At 36.0% G+C, this 17833-nt stretch overlaps 2 protein-coding genes across 3 annotated transcripts in view; both read left to right on the top strand.

The window, feature by feature from the left end:
* The window catches only part of LOC121728471 (alpha-tocopherol transfer protein-like), a 32384-nt gene extending 22546 nt beyond the window's left edge, over positions 1 to 9838 (top strand). Inside the window, exons 3-6 of one of the 2 annotated variants that reach the window (XM_042116666.1) lie at positions 1370 to 1466; positions 3173 to 3193; positions 5614 to 5755; positions 8110 to 9838. In XM_042116666.1, the coding sequence (XP_041972600.1) occupies positions 1370 to 1466; positions 3173 to 3193; positions 5614 to 5755; positions 8110 to 8358 (509 nt within the window). In that variant the 3' untranslated portion in view covers positions 8359 to 9838. The remainder of the gene's footprint in view (positions 1 to 1369; positions 1467 to 3172; positions 3194 to 5613; positions 5756 to 8109) is intronic. The other variant, XM_042116667.1, reaches the window with a different exon arrangement.
* A 5229-nt stretch (positions 9839 to 15067) lies between these two features.
* LOC121727886 lies at positions 15068 to 17376 on the top strand. Its single transcript, XM_042115931.1, has 2 exons — positions 15068 to 15248; positions 15588 to 17376. Exon 2 carries the CDS (start codon positions 15594 to 15596, stop codon positions 17298 to 17300), a length of 1707 nt encoding a protein of 568 aa, XP_041971865.1. The 5' UTR covers positions 15068 to 15248; positions 15588 to 15593; the 3' UTR covers positions 17301 to 17376.
* The last annotated feature ends 457 nt before the right edge of the window (positions 17377 to 17833 follow it).

Genomic DNA, 17833 nt, shown 5'->3' with positions numbered 1-17833 from the left:
ACACCCCGATGGAACGAAGTTATTTCTTATGTAGAAAAAACCTATATACACTCAACAAAAAAAAAGAAAAGAAAAAAGAGAGAGTGAGACAGAGAGAGAAACACGCGCTACCACTCGGCTTACAACTATAGCAAAAAGCACAGAATAGATCAAGATAGATACCGCATGTCCTGCGAAGTAAATACACATGCGGTATCTATCTTGATCTATGTCTGTAGCAAAAAGTGTCGTTTTTTTGGTCTTAATTTTTTGAGTTGAGCCCCCTTTCGCAACGCGCGATAAGGAACTTCGTTCCAAAAGAATTGTTGTAGGTGCTTCACGGCACCATCTTGGACTCTGCGAAAACGCTATTTGGATTACATGGACGGCTCGTGTATAACCAGCTTGATATACTGTGTCACACATGTAATATGCTCGTTATTAACCCTATGCTATTTACCGAGTACTCACTCGTGCCTAGATAGTAAATATACGATTGACTGAATGATGGCTGATGACTGATGTGATGATATAAGAAAACATTATATTATGTTAAAGCTAATGTTTTCTTCTAAACCCAAATAGTCTTAAGTCTATGCATTTATACACTATTTGAGTTTAGATTGTAGTAAATCATGGGTATTATTTTATGTATGGTCATTATTTTAAATTAATATAATTATTAATCAATTATAGTTCAAGATCATACTTTGAGGCCTTTTGTAAAACATAACATACTTATTTTATGCCAGAAAACATCGTATTGATTCTGCCCTGTAACACAGAATAGATAATTAATAGTACAAGTATCTGTAACAAAAAAAAACCAGTTGTATCCCGGGTAAGCTATAGTCAAAATGAAATAAGGTGTCCCCGACGGTCATTGACATTTTTAGTCTAGGAGCTACATGAAAAATGCTCGCACTGTATCCATTTAACTTAAGAAAAGATTTGTATAGAAATCGATGTTATATGACAATTTTTTGATATGGGGTCAATGACCGCTACAGGCAGGGTTCGGCAATACGAGATTAGTGGTTTTTTTTAATGAAATAAGGGGGCAAACGAGCAAACGGGTCACCTAATGGAAAGCAACTTCCGTCGCCCATGGACACTCGCAGCATCAGAAGAGCTGCAGGTGCGTTGCCGGCCTTTTAAGAGAGAATAGGGTAATAGGGAAGGGTAGGGATGGGAAGGGAATAGGGGAGGATAGGGAAGGGAACTGGGCCTCCGGTAAACTCACTGACTCGGCGAAACACAGCGCAAGCGCTGTTTCACGCCGGTTTTCTGTGAGAACATGGTATTTCTCCGGTCGAGCCGGCCCATTCGTAAAAATGTAAAAATATAAAAGTGTAAAATATTAATTGATGAACGTCCGTTTAATTTCCAGACGCGTGCCTCAGCAAGCGCGGGCCGCAGGCGGGCTACATATTCCTGTTCGACATGAGGGGAGTCAAACTCGGACATCTCACTCGAGTCAGCTTATTGTGAGTGTAATTCCTCTGGTGTATGATCATGATACAGAATGTCATAAGATAAACAAGGGGTCACAAAACTAAGTGATAAATTGATAATACTTAAGGGTGTGTATTATAATATTATGTCCTCATAAGTTTATAAGCGTCATGGATTTTCCCATACAAAAGTTTAAAAAAAACTTACAGCGTTGCTACTTTCACAGCGAACTATGTACTCCCATACACACCTTAAGGGGAGGTTATTCCTAAATTAGCAGGTCGATGTCTGTCAGTGCGAATATCGACGTATATGACATTAAAATAACATTCATATCAGCGCGCCTTGTACAGTGGCGGTTACGACGCTCGCCGCGTCCATGATAGGAGAAAAAACCTTTTTACTTAGATAAAAAATAGTATAATCAAACATGTATCCGTACATTTCCCTGTAAAATTTTAATAGTAATCGAACTATCCAAATTATTTTTTGATTGAGTCCCTGTAAGTCCTATAAAACTCAAAATGTTTTTAAAATCGAGGTTGTTTCGGATTTTTTTATCGAGTAAAATTATCTGTATTGTGTTTCTAACCACGGAATATATAACACTAAAGGAAGGGCCATAGCAAGTAAGTTTCATTGAAACTGCTGTCGCCAAACTCACACAGTAACATTTTACACACACAAAAGAAATAACCAATCACAAAGAGATTTCTTTTTTAAATACAATGTCGTAAAAACAACCCTAACCCTTTTGAAATAAAGAAGAATTTAAATTTAGCAATACCGGCTCTGACTACCGAGTTCAGTTATTCAACGCTAGATGGCGCTTGACAGCTTAAATATGATAAGACTTGAAGTTGTACGCAATTTTACACCTTACGTCAACTAACGTAAGGTTTAAATCCGTACTCATGAATTTCCTTTTGCGTGCGAGTTAAGTTATGTCCAGCTGGACATAACTATGGCACGCGGGCCACGCCCATATGCCCTTTCCTGTAGTGTTATATTATATTCCGTGTTTCTAACCATAAAAGTCACTAGTTACTCATTCTAGAAACGTGAATTTGGAATAACCTAGCCTTAAAATATTATCACAGTTTGTTACACCCCGAGATAAACGTCAGAGAATGCTCGGCGTTCTACTAGGTCATGGGTGTCACAAAACAATGTGATAATACTTTAGCATGTCCATGCGTCCATGGGCGCACATGCACCACCTGGCACCCATGCAGCCCGGACAGCACCGGAGCCCATGCATGCGTCCCTTGTATAGAGTTCACTTACAGTAGCAGAGACTAAAGAGTTGCTTTTGACTTAAGTTATGTTTGTATGGGAGACTTCCGAATTACTATTTCAAAAATATAATATACAATTTACGTACTTACCCTAAAGTATTATCACTTACTTTTGTTACACCCTGCATACTAAATATTATATAACTGTAAGTATAATAAAAATATTATGTTTTTACGACGGTTTTCTATTTAATGTAGTGTAGCTAGAGATGGGCAAACGGCCATAAGCGTTTAAGCATTTTCAGCACTTTATGTAGAAATATTCACAGATGTGTATTGTCTACCCATTTCCTATAATATTATATTGTAAGTTATATACCTATAATATGTATATAACTTACATATTACATATACCTATAATATGCATGTATTATAAAATATTTCTATAAATATTATGTTGTTTATATTATATAATATGTAATATAGTATGTATGTTTTAGCTTCCAAAAGGAGAAACAAAGGTAATAATACCTCCCAATCCTTGCCAGAATTTTTATTTATGATTTTTGTTTCATTAATCAAATAACTAATAAGTATTAAAACCTTCATGATTTTGTTTCTTACCTTGTAGAACAAATTAAAAAAAAAAACACAAAAATTAGATTTGCAATTATTTTAAATTAAAATTCATAAGTACTTAATTAAACTGTAATTGTTGGAACAATGAAACTATTAAGTATATTTATTTAGAATACTTAAATAATAAAAACTGGTTTATTTATAATAGACCCGTTTTTCCCCCTGATGAGTTTGAGCAAATTAAATCACTATTTAATAGAAATTTACTTTATTAATTATGCAAAAACTTGTACAAAATATGACCGTCACTATGATATCGCAGAATAGAAGAACATAGACAAGAAAAATTGTTGCATTATGGATTTGACCACAGAATACATATTTCTCACGATTTGACAGTGTTGTAAGGCGCAAAATTCAATATAATCTACATTACTTTAACACCCCCAAAGGGTAAAAAACGGATATTTAGGTTTCAGCCGAAGCTTGAACCACCGGTGAGATTACTGCTTCACAATTCGTGCCCTTCCTCTCGATTTCTAGTGCTATCTCTCTCTAACACCCGCCTGACAACTCATGCTGTCTCTTTCTGTTGTTTATGGGGCAGCGCGTGGCCGGTTGTTTTTCAGTAACTTTACCCTTAAGCCGGCAAGGACTTAAGTGGTGGTTCAAGCTTCGGCTGAAACCTAAATATCCGTTTTTTACCCTTTGGGGGAAAAACGGGTCTATTTAGGTGTTCGAGCCTTCGCTTGAACCACCGGTGAGACGTGTTTACTTTCTGCCGGCGCTGACCCAAGCGTACTGTACAATTAAATATAAAGAATCAAAATACTCAAATAAGATTTCTTAATGATAAGTTCCAAGAAATGACAGCCAGTATTTCATAAATCAAAATATAATAATTCTTAATCTTCTACAGTCTCGATTTTTTAACAAAATAAACTTCTTAATCTTACATTGTTTTTCAAATAGAACAGAATATAAATATTTCATAATCATACAATGTAAATATCAAAACAACAACTAAATAATCTTTGAAAAATATTTCAAGACTAGGAACAATAATAATAACATAATCACAGCCATTTTGCCTAGCGTCAAATAAAGATTATAATAATCGTATTGTCATGTGACCGTTGTAAACGAATCAGTCAATAAATTATTGGATGAGTATTTTCGACGTGGTGCTTTTCCATAGTAATGATTAAAGAATGTGGTCTTGCTCCGCCAATAACCCCTCTTCAGCACATCTTCGATGTTATAGCGATTACTGGCCCAAATATCTGTAGCTACTGCAGCTCTAAAACTGCCAGCAGATGCGTCTACTCCAGCTTCTTTAAATAGTGTTCTGATCCAGCCCGCAATGACTGAACGTGAAGCGCCTTTGACAGTTCCTCTCGTAGTAATAAACAAGTTTTCGATATTTCCCGAGTTCCGTCTTTGCCGTGATACTTCTAGTAATTTTCTGACCCAAAACACTAGATTCAAGCGTTCTTCCAAAGAACTTGAGCTTTTGATTACCCATCCCGACTGGCGATAGGTTGATGAGTCAGTTTTTGACCCAAAATTCGGATGAAACACAATTTCTTCGTCACTATCTTCAAACGCATCCTCCCTAATGCTTAACAGCGTTAAATCGTGTACCCTCCGCCCCGATGCTAGCAGCAGAAGGATGGATGTATGTCTGGATACGGAGAACAGGCTTGTCTCGTCAAAGGAATACCTTTTAAGAAAGTTTAATAAGTCTTCTATTTTCCAGGAGAGTGGTTTCTTTGTTGGAGGATTTCGAGAAAAAATTCCTTTGAGGACTTGTCTTACTAATGGATGAGAACTCAATTCTTCAGATCGGTTTGGGTTTGAAAACGTCGCAACCACAGACTTATGAAGTGCCACTGTTCTTGGGGAAAAATTTTCATCTATAAAGAGATAGCACTAGTATTTAGCTAGATTCTGAGGGCTTGGGTTGTCAATCGGGACCGAATGTAATGTGGCCCAATTTCTCTATCTAAGCCAAACCGGTCTGTATGTCTTCAACGTGGTAATTCGCCAGGAATGTTCTAATAACTGGATTTCGCTATCACTCCAGTTCTTCAATTGGTGGGCCCAGCCTGTACCTTCCATACCACTAATTTTAATTTGTCTATGAGAGCACGATAATATATTTTGATTTACCGGCAGTATTATACTGCTGGGGTAAATCAGAGTATAAGCCCAACCCAAATGCTAAGGCTGTATTCACAATAAACAATAATTAAATGACATTCACACGACTCGGCTAAAGCCGTGTTAACACTAAACGATTATTGTATTGTGAACGCCGCCTATACACTATTAAGCAACTATCACACGTATCTGTCTGCAGGACGCTCCGCAAGTTCTTCCTGTACATCCAGGAGGCGATGCCAGTGCGCATGCGCGCGATCCACGTCCTCAACACCGAACCCATCCTCGACAAGCTCATGATCCTCATCAGGCCATTCATGGAGAAGAAGTTCTTCGATATGGTGAGATTTACGATTGCTTTTACCGTTTTAAATAGTAGAGTTTTGTACGCCAATACTGGTTTTTTACTGTAACATGAAGGCAGCTTCGTTCCTCGTTCAATAATTATTTACATAGTCAAAATGACATATCAAACTATATATTTATTTTTATTCAATTTAAAAAATTGACGTCACATGAGAATATTTTTACTTTTCGATAGTTAATGCGGATCGAACAAGGCATGAAGCTACTCTTATGTTGCATAATTTAGTATAGGATTGATTTGATGTACTGTTTGCGCATTTTTGCTAACGTAGAGCAAAAGGGTCGTGAGAGCTAGGCCTTGTAGTTTATAGCTGCCAAAGATACGAGAAATTATACCGTTTTAAATAGTAGAGTTTTCTACTCCTCAAAATTTATAGGGAAACATGTGGTGACTTCGGTTTCGTGAAAAGTATTCTAAGCATATGCTACCAACAAGTAAGATTTTGCACCGAGGTATACCTGGTATACCGTGGTTCGGAAGGTGCTGAGAGAACTCCTGATTCTTTATAGTTACAAGTTTGGGAGTTTCGGCGTTGTTTTAAGAACGGAAGGCATATGCTACTATGCAAATTACATTCATCATCATCACTACCATATTATACCATGCATCGTCCCATGATTATGAGCCTGTTATTGGTACTTTTCATAGTCTTTTAGATCGAGACTCGAGTTTGTCAAGCGATAATTTAAAAAAATCTATACTTATAATATTATAAACCTGAAGAGTATGTTTGCTTGAACGCGCTTATCTCAGGAACTACAGATCCGATTTAAAAACTTAAGTATTTCTAATTTCAGTGTTACATAGCTCATTTATCGAGTAAGGCTATAGGCTATATTATTATCACGCTACGACTAATACGAACTCAGGAAAATGTGGGAAAAACGGGGGAAATATTAGAAAGGGTTTATCTCACGAACTACTGGAGCAATTTTTATGGCAATATTTGGCACATAATATGTACATACTATAATATATAGAGTAGACCACGTGAAGAGAGTATAGCTATTTTTCATGGGAAAATTTACGGTTTCTGTAAAATTCCTAATTTACGCGGGCGAAGCCGCGCCGGACATCTAGTAATAATATACTTTAAAAGAACAAAATAATTTTGAAAATCATGTATAATGCTGGTTAATAATGTAGGAACTTAATTTTGCTTTTCAGCCCTTTATACCCTATTTTATGATTTTTTTAATTAGCCTATACTGTCCCACCGCTGGGCAAAGGCCTTTCACTGATTTTAGTTGTCTACAAGACAAGGCTTTATGCGTAGATAACCACTACGAATATTAACAATCCATATTATATTACTGTAAGCAAAATTGTGGTAAATGCTTGGAGTTGTCTAAGCGATGCTGCAATTTCCAAATTATCATCTTTAAAGGTTCAGGAGTTCTGTTCAGTACCTTTGGACTAAGAGACACCTTCGTATGAATTTTCTCTTATTTGTAGCATAATAAATGTTTTATGTTACTAGAAACAACATTTTAACCACTATGTGTGTTTTGATAAATTTCAAGGATTTCCCTCGATTACTCATAGATCCCATCATCAGCTCACCACTTTCGTAATTGTCATACAAAATTAAGATTATATCCTATACAACAATACGAGAATTTTGAAAATCGGTCCACAAACAACGAAATAATCATCAAAAACATCTGCTCCGATGTAAATATCATGAAAAGTACCAACAATAGGGTCTTTGTGTGATGACCCATGGTATAATTATGATTGTGATGATGATGATCAATCAAATTGATGTGTTGGCTTATGCTTTCAGTCGTTTAAACAACGCCGAAATCCCCGAACCTGTATCTATAAGGATTCAAAGGTTCTGTTCGGTACCTTCGGATCCAGGGTATAACCTGGTGCGAAGTCTTACTTTTTGGTAGCATTTACCTCGAATACTTCAGAAAAAATCAAAATCACTATATGTTTTCATACAAATTTCAAGGAGTCCTCTCGATTCCTCATGGATCCCATCATCAGATCACCATTTTTATGAACATGGTACCAAATTCGAATTCAACCCTGTACAACAACAAAAAAATCATGAAAATCGGTTCACAAACGGCGAAGTTATGGTTGAACATACAAAAAAAAATATACAGACGAACATATCCTCCTCCTTTTTGGAAGTCGGTTAACAATGAATCTTATTGCGATGCGTATACGCTTGGTCTTTGGTTGTGTGCAAAGTTATCGTTTTGGATTGAGATTAATCCCCGCCTTAAGTATAGATTTAATAAATAAGTATACTGTTGCAAAGTTAGAACTAAGTAAGGGTTGTTAAGTTATACCAAACATATTTTATCATTCCAGCTAAAATTTCACAACAAGGACGAGAATCTCGAGAAGTTCTACGAAACTGTCATCCCGCGGTCCGCGCTGCCGTCGGACCACGGGGGCAGCCTGCCCGACACGCAGACCCTGCACCGCGCCTGCATCACGCAACTGCGGGCACTGGAGCCCTACTGGAAGGCCGAGGAGCGCCAGCGGCTTGACGCGCTGCCGGAGAAGAAGAGAGACCGCGCCATACAGCGGGCCTTTAAGAACCTCGAGATAGACTAGTGTTGGACGTGTTATTGAATGTGGCATGTCATGCGTGCACGTCATTTGATAGCCGACAAGTCATTTGATATGCAGTCTAGTCATTTGATATGCAGCTACGTCATTTGACATGCAGGCTATAGTCATTTGACACACAGGCATGTCATTTGATAAGCAGACAAGTAATTTGACACGCAGGCAAGTCATCTGACATGCATGCTTGTCAAATTACATTCGTGTATGTCATCCGACATACAGACATGTCGTACGACGTTCGTGCACGTCATACGACAGGCATGAAAGTCATCTGACATGTAGATTATAGGCATATCAAGCAACATGTAGGCTAGTCATCTGACGTGCATGCAATGTCATCCGTCAACTCGTCATACGCAGGCACGTAAATTTACAACATGACGGCGTTATTTCTGATTTTTGCCTCGATTAAAACAGCTTTGTAGTTTCTGCAAAGCTTGTGGTAAGGTAGGGCTCGTGATTTTATAGTTATTTTGTTGATTATCTAGGTAAAATATCGTGGGTCAGTTCACTCCGTGCATAATGCTGCTGCATTTGAAATCACTCGCAATTAAATGTCTTCTTTTGTAGTAAATAAAGTTCAATATTAAAAAGACTAATACCATACTGCGTTTCGGTGTACCTGACCTTAAGGCTGGAGTTATGTGCATCCGCCTGAACGCGCGGTTTGGCGATTACACCGCGAGATTACAATCAATGTATGTAACGATTTATTTAAACAGCGGCGTGGTCGCTCTGTCATTTACATACGTTTGCTTCCGATCTCGCGGTGGAACCGCCAGACCGTGCGGGCGCATATAAAACCAGCCTGAAAATATTTATATTAAGATTTAGATATGGATTAATTAATAGTACATAACATGACGCTAAATGTAGGCGACTTAATGGTAGTTAATATACTTATTAGTTATTAGGTAAAAATTGAATGTCTTACGACCAACTACCATCTTTTTAGTGGTTCTACTATGGTCTACTATGGTCCAAACCATGAAACGAATCGTAAAACATATTTTTCCTATTAAAATCTGTGAGATTTGGAACTATGGACTGTGCTACCACTACCACAAAATCATAAAAAAGAAAACATATTATGAAAACTAAATAATGATAAAGCTTTTTGTTACTCTATTGTGTACTTAATTAATTACATATGCTATATTATATATCAGAAAACATGTTGTTATAAAATTTATATCATAAATTTATTTCTTGTTAGTATATTTGTGATATTGCTTAGCTTTATGACACAAACATTTATATTATTTATTTAAAGTACATAGATTAAATGGAAAGTTATAGCTATAAAATTTTGCTATACTGACTTCTTTTATAAATAAGCAAATCAAAATTGGTGGGGTTAGGTTGCAATATTAAACAAAATATCTTCCTTATTATTTACATAGCGAATAACTATACCTGAGGCCGTAGCCAAAGTCCCTTTCGTTAAAAACGATGACAAAATTCGTTATCAAAATGTATGAGATTTGACATTAGTCTTCGCAAGCGAAATGTCATTTAGCGATGACTTATGTCACACCGCATACATTTTGATAAAGAATTTCGTCATCGTTTTTAACGAAAGATACTTTGTCTAAGGGGCCTGGTCTACTTGCCTTTGTCTAGTATAGTAGAAAGGACACGACAGACTTTTGTTGACAGAAGTTGGAAGCCGGCCACATGAAGCGGCAGCAGACGACGTGTACGACACTACTTCTATGTATTTCTATGAATAAGTGTCGCTAGCTTCGTGTCGCTAGCTGCGGAGGGTATTTTATAGAAATACATAGAAACCATGCAGTGTCGCGACGACACGTCGTCTCCGGTCGCTTCATGGCGCCCGCTGCGAACCCGCACCTTAATACTGCGGACCCTAAATAGTTATAGGCTGCGTAATATTTGTTAGTAAGAATATTAGCCCTCATTCGCACGAGCGGTCTTTCAACGGGCGTTAAAAAAAACGTCATAACTCAAGTTCCAGAAAAAAAGATCAAAGCGAAAGTTTTGGATACGGTCAGAGCGCATTAGTCGCGGGCATGCCTCACGTGCGCTATTGACTGCGCTATAACGCATGCCCTTGATGAACAAAAAAGGCACAGTGTGGACATAGCTATTGGAGCTAAATTGCAGATTACTAAAGGCCTGTATTAACTTTAGGTGGTTAGTGCAGGTGATTAGTAAGAGTCCTTCATTTTCTTCTAATCACTAATCACCTGCACTCGCACAAATCAAAGTGAATATGGGCCATAAAATATAGTTAGGTACTACATATTAGTATAGACGCGCCGCGTCAGGTTTTAACGCGATTTAAGCTCTCGTGCTAATGAGACTTTAATGTATAATATATTTATCAAATTGTTATATTTCTCGTACAGTCAATTAGTTACCAGACTACACATTACTGTATTTTGTAATAAAAATTGTTTATAAGTTTGTTATAGTTTCATAGAAACAAGAAACTTTACCGGATTTTGTGAGTTATTTATGTAGTTATGTAATAAAATTTTTCATGTTATTACTTTTTATGGTCTTCCAAGATGTTATAAATGTTAAGTAAAAGTGGTTAAAAAAGGTTTAACTGTCTGTTTTTCTTGACTATATTTTGGGTGTGTTCTGAAATATAATTGAGTATACTATAGTTTGTGCGTTTTATGATGATATGCGTGACACATTATAATTGACAATAGTAGGGAAGTTACGTAACAAAAATTAATCGATAGTTTAAAAATATCGAATCACTTCGTAAAGGAATTGCAATCGAAATTATCGATTTCGTACTGACATTTCAGTGGTGCCGGCGATTTAAGATGGCCGCCCTTTTTTATCGATTTGATTTCGATTCAACAGAGTCAATCTCTATTGACATAAGTTTCGTTTCATGCATATGACATATTTCAAGTTTTTTCGTTACAATAATTTTATACTCCTATTTCACAGTTAATATTTATAATTTTTATTAATAAGTTAGCATTTAGCATCTTTTCATTTTTATTCATTTACAATTATAGGAAACATTTGTTTTTGTAGATGGAATATAATCTATTACATTTTGATTTTTTTTGTTAAAAAAACCCGTAGCAAGGAACGTGAAAACTGTCACCCATATCATCTTAGAACGCACAAACTATAGCCAGTGTTTATGACGTCATGAATTCGACGCCGTGTAGTACTAACGAGACAAGTGTGACGTATTATTTGTCAATGAAACTCACGTTACACCTAATTACATTATCTTAATATCTCTACGTCTGTAGGGGCAAGTGCCCCTACAACGCGTAGGAGAGGACTGAGAAGAGGAAATGGGAGCTACCCGGTGGTTGAGGCAGCTGAACTGGGTAGATGGGCTGAATTTCTTCGAGAGATCACACGACACCTTCACCTTTGTCTTTCAGTCTATAATTACTTTCACTGAGCTGAGATTAAACACGGGCAGATAAATCTTATATCTTTAAAACAGCAATTCTTATATATATATCTCTCTCTCTCGGAATCTCGGAATAGGCTCCAACGATTTTCATGAAGTTTACTATATAGGAGGTTTCGGGGGCGATAAATCGATCTAGCTAGGAATCATTTTTCAATGCCAAATTTCAAGCAAAGCTCGGTCAAATAGCTAGTATTGATTAATCGCGAACTTTGGGCCGACGGTTAGCCGAGAGATTTTTAAGTGCTTCACCGAAGGTCTTCAGGGACAGACCAATTAACGCACTCGGGCGCCGTGTAAGGGTAGGCGCCGCATTACGCACGCATACGTAGGTGTCGCGGGACTCGTCGCGCTCCTATTTGGTGCAACGTCAATGCACTTGCCTTTTTCGGAAAGAATCAACAGCATGACGTCATGACTCATGAGTGCTCGCTAGTACTTACACTGGGTTGTATATCGGAACACACGCTTTATATTATGTTTACTAATAAATGTCAATGATAATACATTTAAAATCTCTCTTTCCTCCTTACTCTCTTATAGTCTTTTTCTCTCTATAGATTGTGATATCTCTTCTGCGGTGATAATGTTTTTAATGTGTATATTTAGGTCAATAGAAATCTGTGTAATATGTAAAATGTTAGTTGTTAAATATATGTATCTAGCTCACTATGATGTAATGTATAAAATGTGAATAGATACACGTGTTAGTTTTCGTAACATTGATACAGAAGCAAGCGCCAGGATGAATAAGCTATTAGTTTATTACTGATTACACCACACTATATTTTGGGACCCTTACACTAATTTAGGGCCTGATTACGAGTAAAACTTGACCGAGAGGAAGCTGTCTCGCCAGTGTACTCGGTAGGTGTAAATAAGGACTTAGGGCAGTGTAATAACCCATAAGAAATAAGGCAAGCATCGACGTCTTTGCAAGGGGCCACCCCACCGGACCGTGAAAAAGTGTGGTATGATATCAGCTTTAGCATGACCATAGCAGAAATGCAGTAGAATATAAACACGAATTTTAGGAACAAAATGACAGGTATTCTGGGAATTAAATTGTTAATCTGCCACTTTGTTTATTACAGAGTGTAGAGGTTTCTTTCTATGGAACCTATGGTAGGAGCGCAGTGTCAAAGCATTAAGGTGCAGCGCAGACGACAGACTATCCGTGACGCACATTTAAGTCCGTGGAAATAGATCCTATACAATTATTATATGCAGTAACCAGTGCCGTAAACAGTCTTTTTTGCGCCCTTTTACAACTGCGCCCTTGCTTTTTTAGATATTATATTACCCAAAGAAATGTACTTATAGGTCTATTTCACTGTTTTGAATACTAACCTAACCCCCCCAGAGTCTACGCCCTGTGCCTGGGCACCGGTGGCACCGCCCTATTTACGGCACTGGCAGTAACGCACACGTCTGCGCTGCAGGTTCTATTTCCGCGGACTAAAAAGTGCGTCGAGGAATGAGGATAGTCTGTCCAGTGCCGTAAACAGTCTTTTTTCCGCCCTGTGCGAGCTTCTACAACTGCGCCATTGCTTTTTTAGATATTAATTATTATATTACCCAAAGCAATGTATAATACTGTTGGAATCGTGCTCTAGGGGCGCAGCGATAACTATTATCGGGAGCAAACCGAAAAAATAATACTCCTGCCTGGTTTGGCCATTTTTGCGCCCCCCCTGTGCCTGGGCAACGGTGGCACCGCCCTATTTACGGCACTGAGTCTGTCGTCTGCGCTGCGCCTAAGTAAATATAGCATTTACGCGCCTGCTACTGTATTGAAGTTTAATATTTGTATGATTGGGACCTTGGTAAATTCACATAGGTTACAGGCTACAGCAACAACGAATCCTCAAAGAAATGTTTTGAATGGCGAGTTTTACATTAGAATAGAAATCATATTATTATGGGTAGAAAAATCAAAAATGTCTTATAAAAGTAATACCTGTAGCGCCATCTATTATTCAACAAGAGAAAACTGTACTGAACCAATATAAAATGCGAGTAGTTACTATTTTCAATATTCAATAGATGTAAACTATTTTTGTATACAGTAAGTGCACCAGCTAAGCTGTAGACATACACCAATGTTTGTGATCGTTACTTGTAAGTATACAAAGTTATAATGATAAAGCTATAAAATTCAATAATTCAAAATTAATATTTATATTATTTTAGTACTGTCTGTTCTTGATATTGACCCCAGATTTTTGTCGCACTACACGAACCGGAGTATAATTATTACCGTAATATATACTGAGCCTTGTACTTGAAACTAGCTCAACACAAAGACAATTATGCGTGTGACGGCGTAATACTTATTTAGGTACTTAATTCAAGTTATCTAGAATCAAGCTAATAAGTGCGATTATTCAAGCAGTCTACAACATAGTACCTAATACTAAAATTATATAGTCAAGAATGTGAAGAAATTAAAAAGTGCCAACATCGTAGTGTCATCCCTTTTTTCTTAGACTGATTTGAAAGGGATGACACTACGATGTTGCCACTTTTTAATTTCGTCACTTTCTTGACAGGCTTTAGGTACTGTTGGTACTTAAGTGGTATTTTTGTGTACTCTTAAAATTTCAGTTCATGTAAAAATAGTATGTTGAACATTGTGTTATTACATACTTATTTTGTACTGTATGTACTTATTTTGTTCGGCTGCATTTGACCATGCTTTTTTATTTTTTATATTGTAATATATATTATTATTTTACTTACTTTTAATGTAAGCAATAAAGATAAGATGTTAAAATACGATGTGTTTCTTTTTACATACATTTCCCTTTTTTAATTATTGCAATAGAAAATAAGCTCATGACTATAAAGTAGCTAAGTACAGTAAATTTCATAATCTAAAGTCAATTAAAATATTTTGTAGTATTTATAAAGTGACATATTTAATTAACAAAATCGTCTTATTAAAATTAAGTTAATTTTGTAAAGCGAAGCATTTCGAGTTTAATTTTAATATAGTATTAGCAGCGCCATCTATGGAATGCAAACAGAAAACAAATTCCAAATTACAAGTTTATATAATCAAGAAATACTCTTTGTCCACATAAAATACGAAAATTGTAATTTATGAACTATATTAACAAAATTCGTAAAAAAACATATTTTTAATGCAATATTTTGTTCGAATAATAGAACAAAATATTGCATTTTTTATAATGGTATTGCAATAAGCGTCTATTTTTAAATCTGACAACTCAAGAATTAACCGCCACAATCAAACACCTGTCGTTTCGGTCGGCTGAGCATTGTTCTGTTTCGTGATAAAATTATCAATGAAAAGTAATCTAAAAGTATAATGAATTGACGAAAATATTTTTATTATAGTACATTGTATAATATTAAAGCAAGTTCACATCAGCAACAAGTGGAAAACTGTATCTTTTGGTGTCGAAACTATTGTTCGTAAACTACATGGGTAAGTAAGTTTTTTTAATTAAAACGAAGTAATTTCTAGGAACTATAAAGAAACATAAGCTGGTTAATTACAAGGAATAATAAAGTGTCTTTAAATCATTGTTTTTGCAAGAAACCAGCACGGTAGTATGGTTACTATATTCTGCTTTGCACTCCTGCCATCCTGTTGCTTTTTGTGTACAAACAACATCTATTCTTATCATCGTTGTTAATATTTAAGTGAAAATAACTCAGAATTAATGCTCACGTCTATAAATTAGTCGTTATAAATAAAGGAATTAGGTTACTGTTTATTAAAATTAACATCATTAGCCATTAACATTACTTTATATCCTTTCAGATCATTATGGAACCAGTTGACAACAATCAATTCGAAGTGATCACAGCCAAGAGAAAAATACAGACGGGTCCTAACGTGTACCTCAATCCAGCCCTAGATCTGTTGGCCAACGAGGATCCTATGTGCAACAACGCTATGGAGATAACCGCTACTAAAAAACGCAAACGAACCAAGAGCTGTGATATTGTAGCATTTGAGAACTCCGGATTAGATTTAGGAGTAAATAAGGCAGCTGTAAACGAATTCCTGATGAAGGAATTGGAAAATGTGCGGAAAAATTTCAAGACTTACAAAGATTTACCTACGACTAGTAATAGTATCGAACCACTATCACAAACGAGCAATTCGGAACCAATTTATGCAAACTTGACTGAGTTACATAATGCTACACAGCAGAACACTGTCCCCGAGATAGAATTAAGTCCGGTAACATCAATACATAAATATGATATTGACAGTGTGGATCATCTTGAAGCTGATTCAGGAATATCAATAGTTGAACAGAAATCATTGAGTGCTACAACAACTCAGGAATTAATCAACAATGATTTGTCCTCTATACACCAAACAATGAGCATGCAGACAAACCTCACAAATCAAGTATTCATTAACAACACTAGCAACAGCAATATCAATTTGAGTTTTATTGACCGCCTCGCTTTAGATTCTCCAATGAATTCCAATCAATCGTTATATTTGGACGACGATTTAAACGAGAGCAACATCATGGAGATCAAAACTATAACAATAATCACTAAAAAGAAGATAGTTTCCAATAAAAAGAACACCAACCCATTCCTAGATCCTAATTTGCAATATGAAGTTGCTGAGGGTGCGGAAAACCCGTTTTTGGATAGAGATGAAACCAATGATTTAGAGTATAACACTATGGCACCTAGAGAAATAGATAACGTCCCAAACAACATAATGCCTAGAAGACTATTCGCTCATGATACTAACAGCACCGTGTCTACTTTTAATGAATCATCAATGCCTGCAGAAGCACATGAATATGAAAATGTTGGGTTGTATAGATCGGAGAGCCCCATCTATGAAAACATAGGAGAAGACATTGTTGATACACACTATAACAAGCAAAGTAAAATACTCGGGTGTGATGTTTCTCAGTTCAGTTCGGGGGATATTCTAAATAGAAATAGCCAAAATAATACTAACGATTCACAAGACAGTAAAAAGGATTCCAAACACAATTTATTCAAAGCAACCAAGTTATCAAAAAAAGTATTCAAAACTTTAAAGAAAAAGTTCAAAGGGGAAAAGGTAGAAGCAAACGTAACACTGAACCCGTATGAAGTGCCAAGAAAAACACCAAAAATTAAATCAGAGAAGAAGGAACCCGGGATAGAAAACCCCGCTCTGAAACTTGATAATTCCGATGAAATAGAAATTGAGGAGTTGGACGAGGAACACCAGTATGAAACAATAAAGACCATCAGAAATACAAGACTTAACACCAATGTTACTCCACTTAGAGAAAGAGCTATAGATAATATAGATACATCCCAAAATAGGACTTATACACCCGGCAAGAAGGTGCGTTTTGATTCAACGATGAACAAGGAAAAAATTATAACGGGCAACAGCTTTGACTGTGGCATACAAAGCCCAGGTTTTGACGCAAAGATTGATAAATACCATGATGAACTAGAAAACTGCATCAATGAAAGAAAATTCATACAACAAAATATGTGAAGAACCATTTTCATTACTGTTAAGACAATAATGTTTATGCTTCTAAGAAACATACAATTTTCATGTTAATGTGTTTCCAGTCAAATTTAGTTTTTAGTAATGTTACTTTTTAAAAACAGGCCTTCTGTAGGACATTAAGTATTATTCATGAAATTATTTTAAGAATGTTACTAAACATAGTGTAGTTTGTAGCAAAGAATACTATTGAATAAAGGTATTGTATGTACCTATTTATTAAGAAAATAGTACCAAAATATTGTGTAAGTGGCTACTTAAATCCCAAAGTTTTTCAATCCCAAAGTTTAATAATATTACTAGTCGCTATTAATTAATAAGATATGTACTGAAAATCTTGCCACCGAAGATACCAAAACAGTTTTCCAAAGGAACTAAACTTATGTATCTACTTATTGTTTTAATGTAATTTATTTTTAAGTATTTTACACTTATTACTTAGCCTAACCATTTTAAATTAAGTATTTTTAATGTCAATTAATTAAAATTAAATTATTATAAGTTACGAAAAAAGTGTT

Source organism: Aricia agestis, chromosome 6 (assembly GCF_905147365.1).
Source record: "Aricia agestis chromosome 6, ilAriAges1.1, whole genome shotgun sequence".
Taxonomy (NCBI): domain Eukaryota; kingdom Metazoa; phylum Arthropoda; class Insecta; order Lepidoptera; family Lycaenidae; genus Aricia; species Aricia agestis.
Note: the sequence above shows the minus strand (reverse complement) of the source record. Positions and strands in the feature narration are given on the sequence as shown.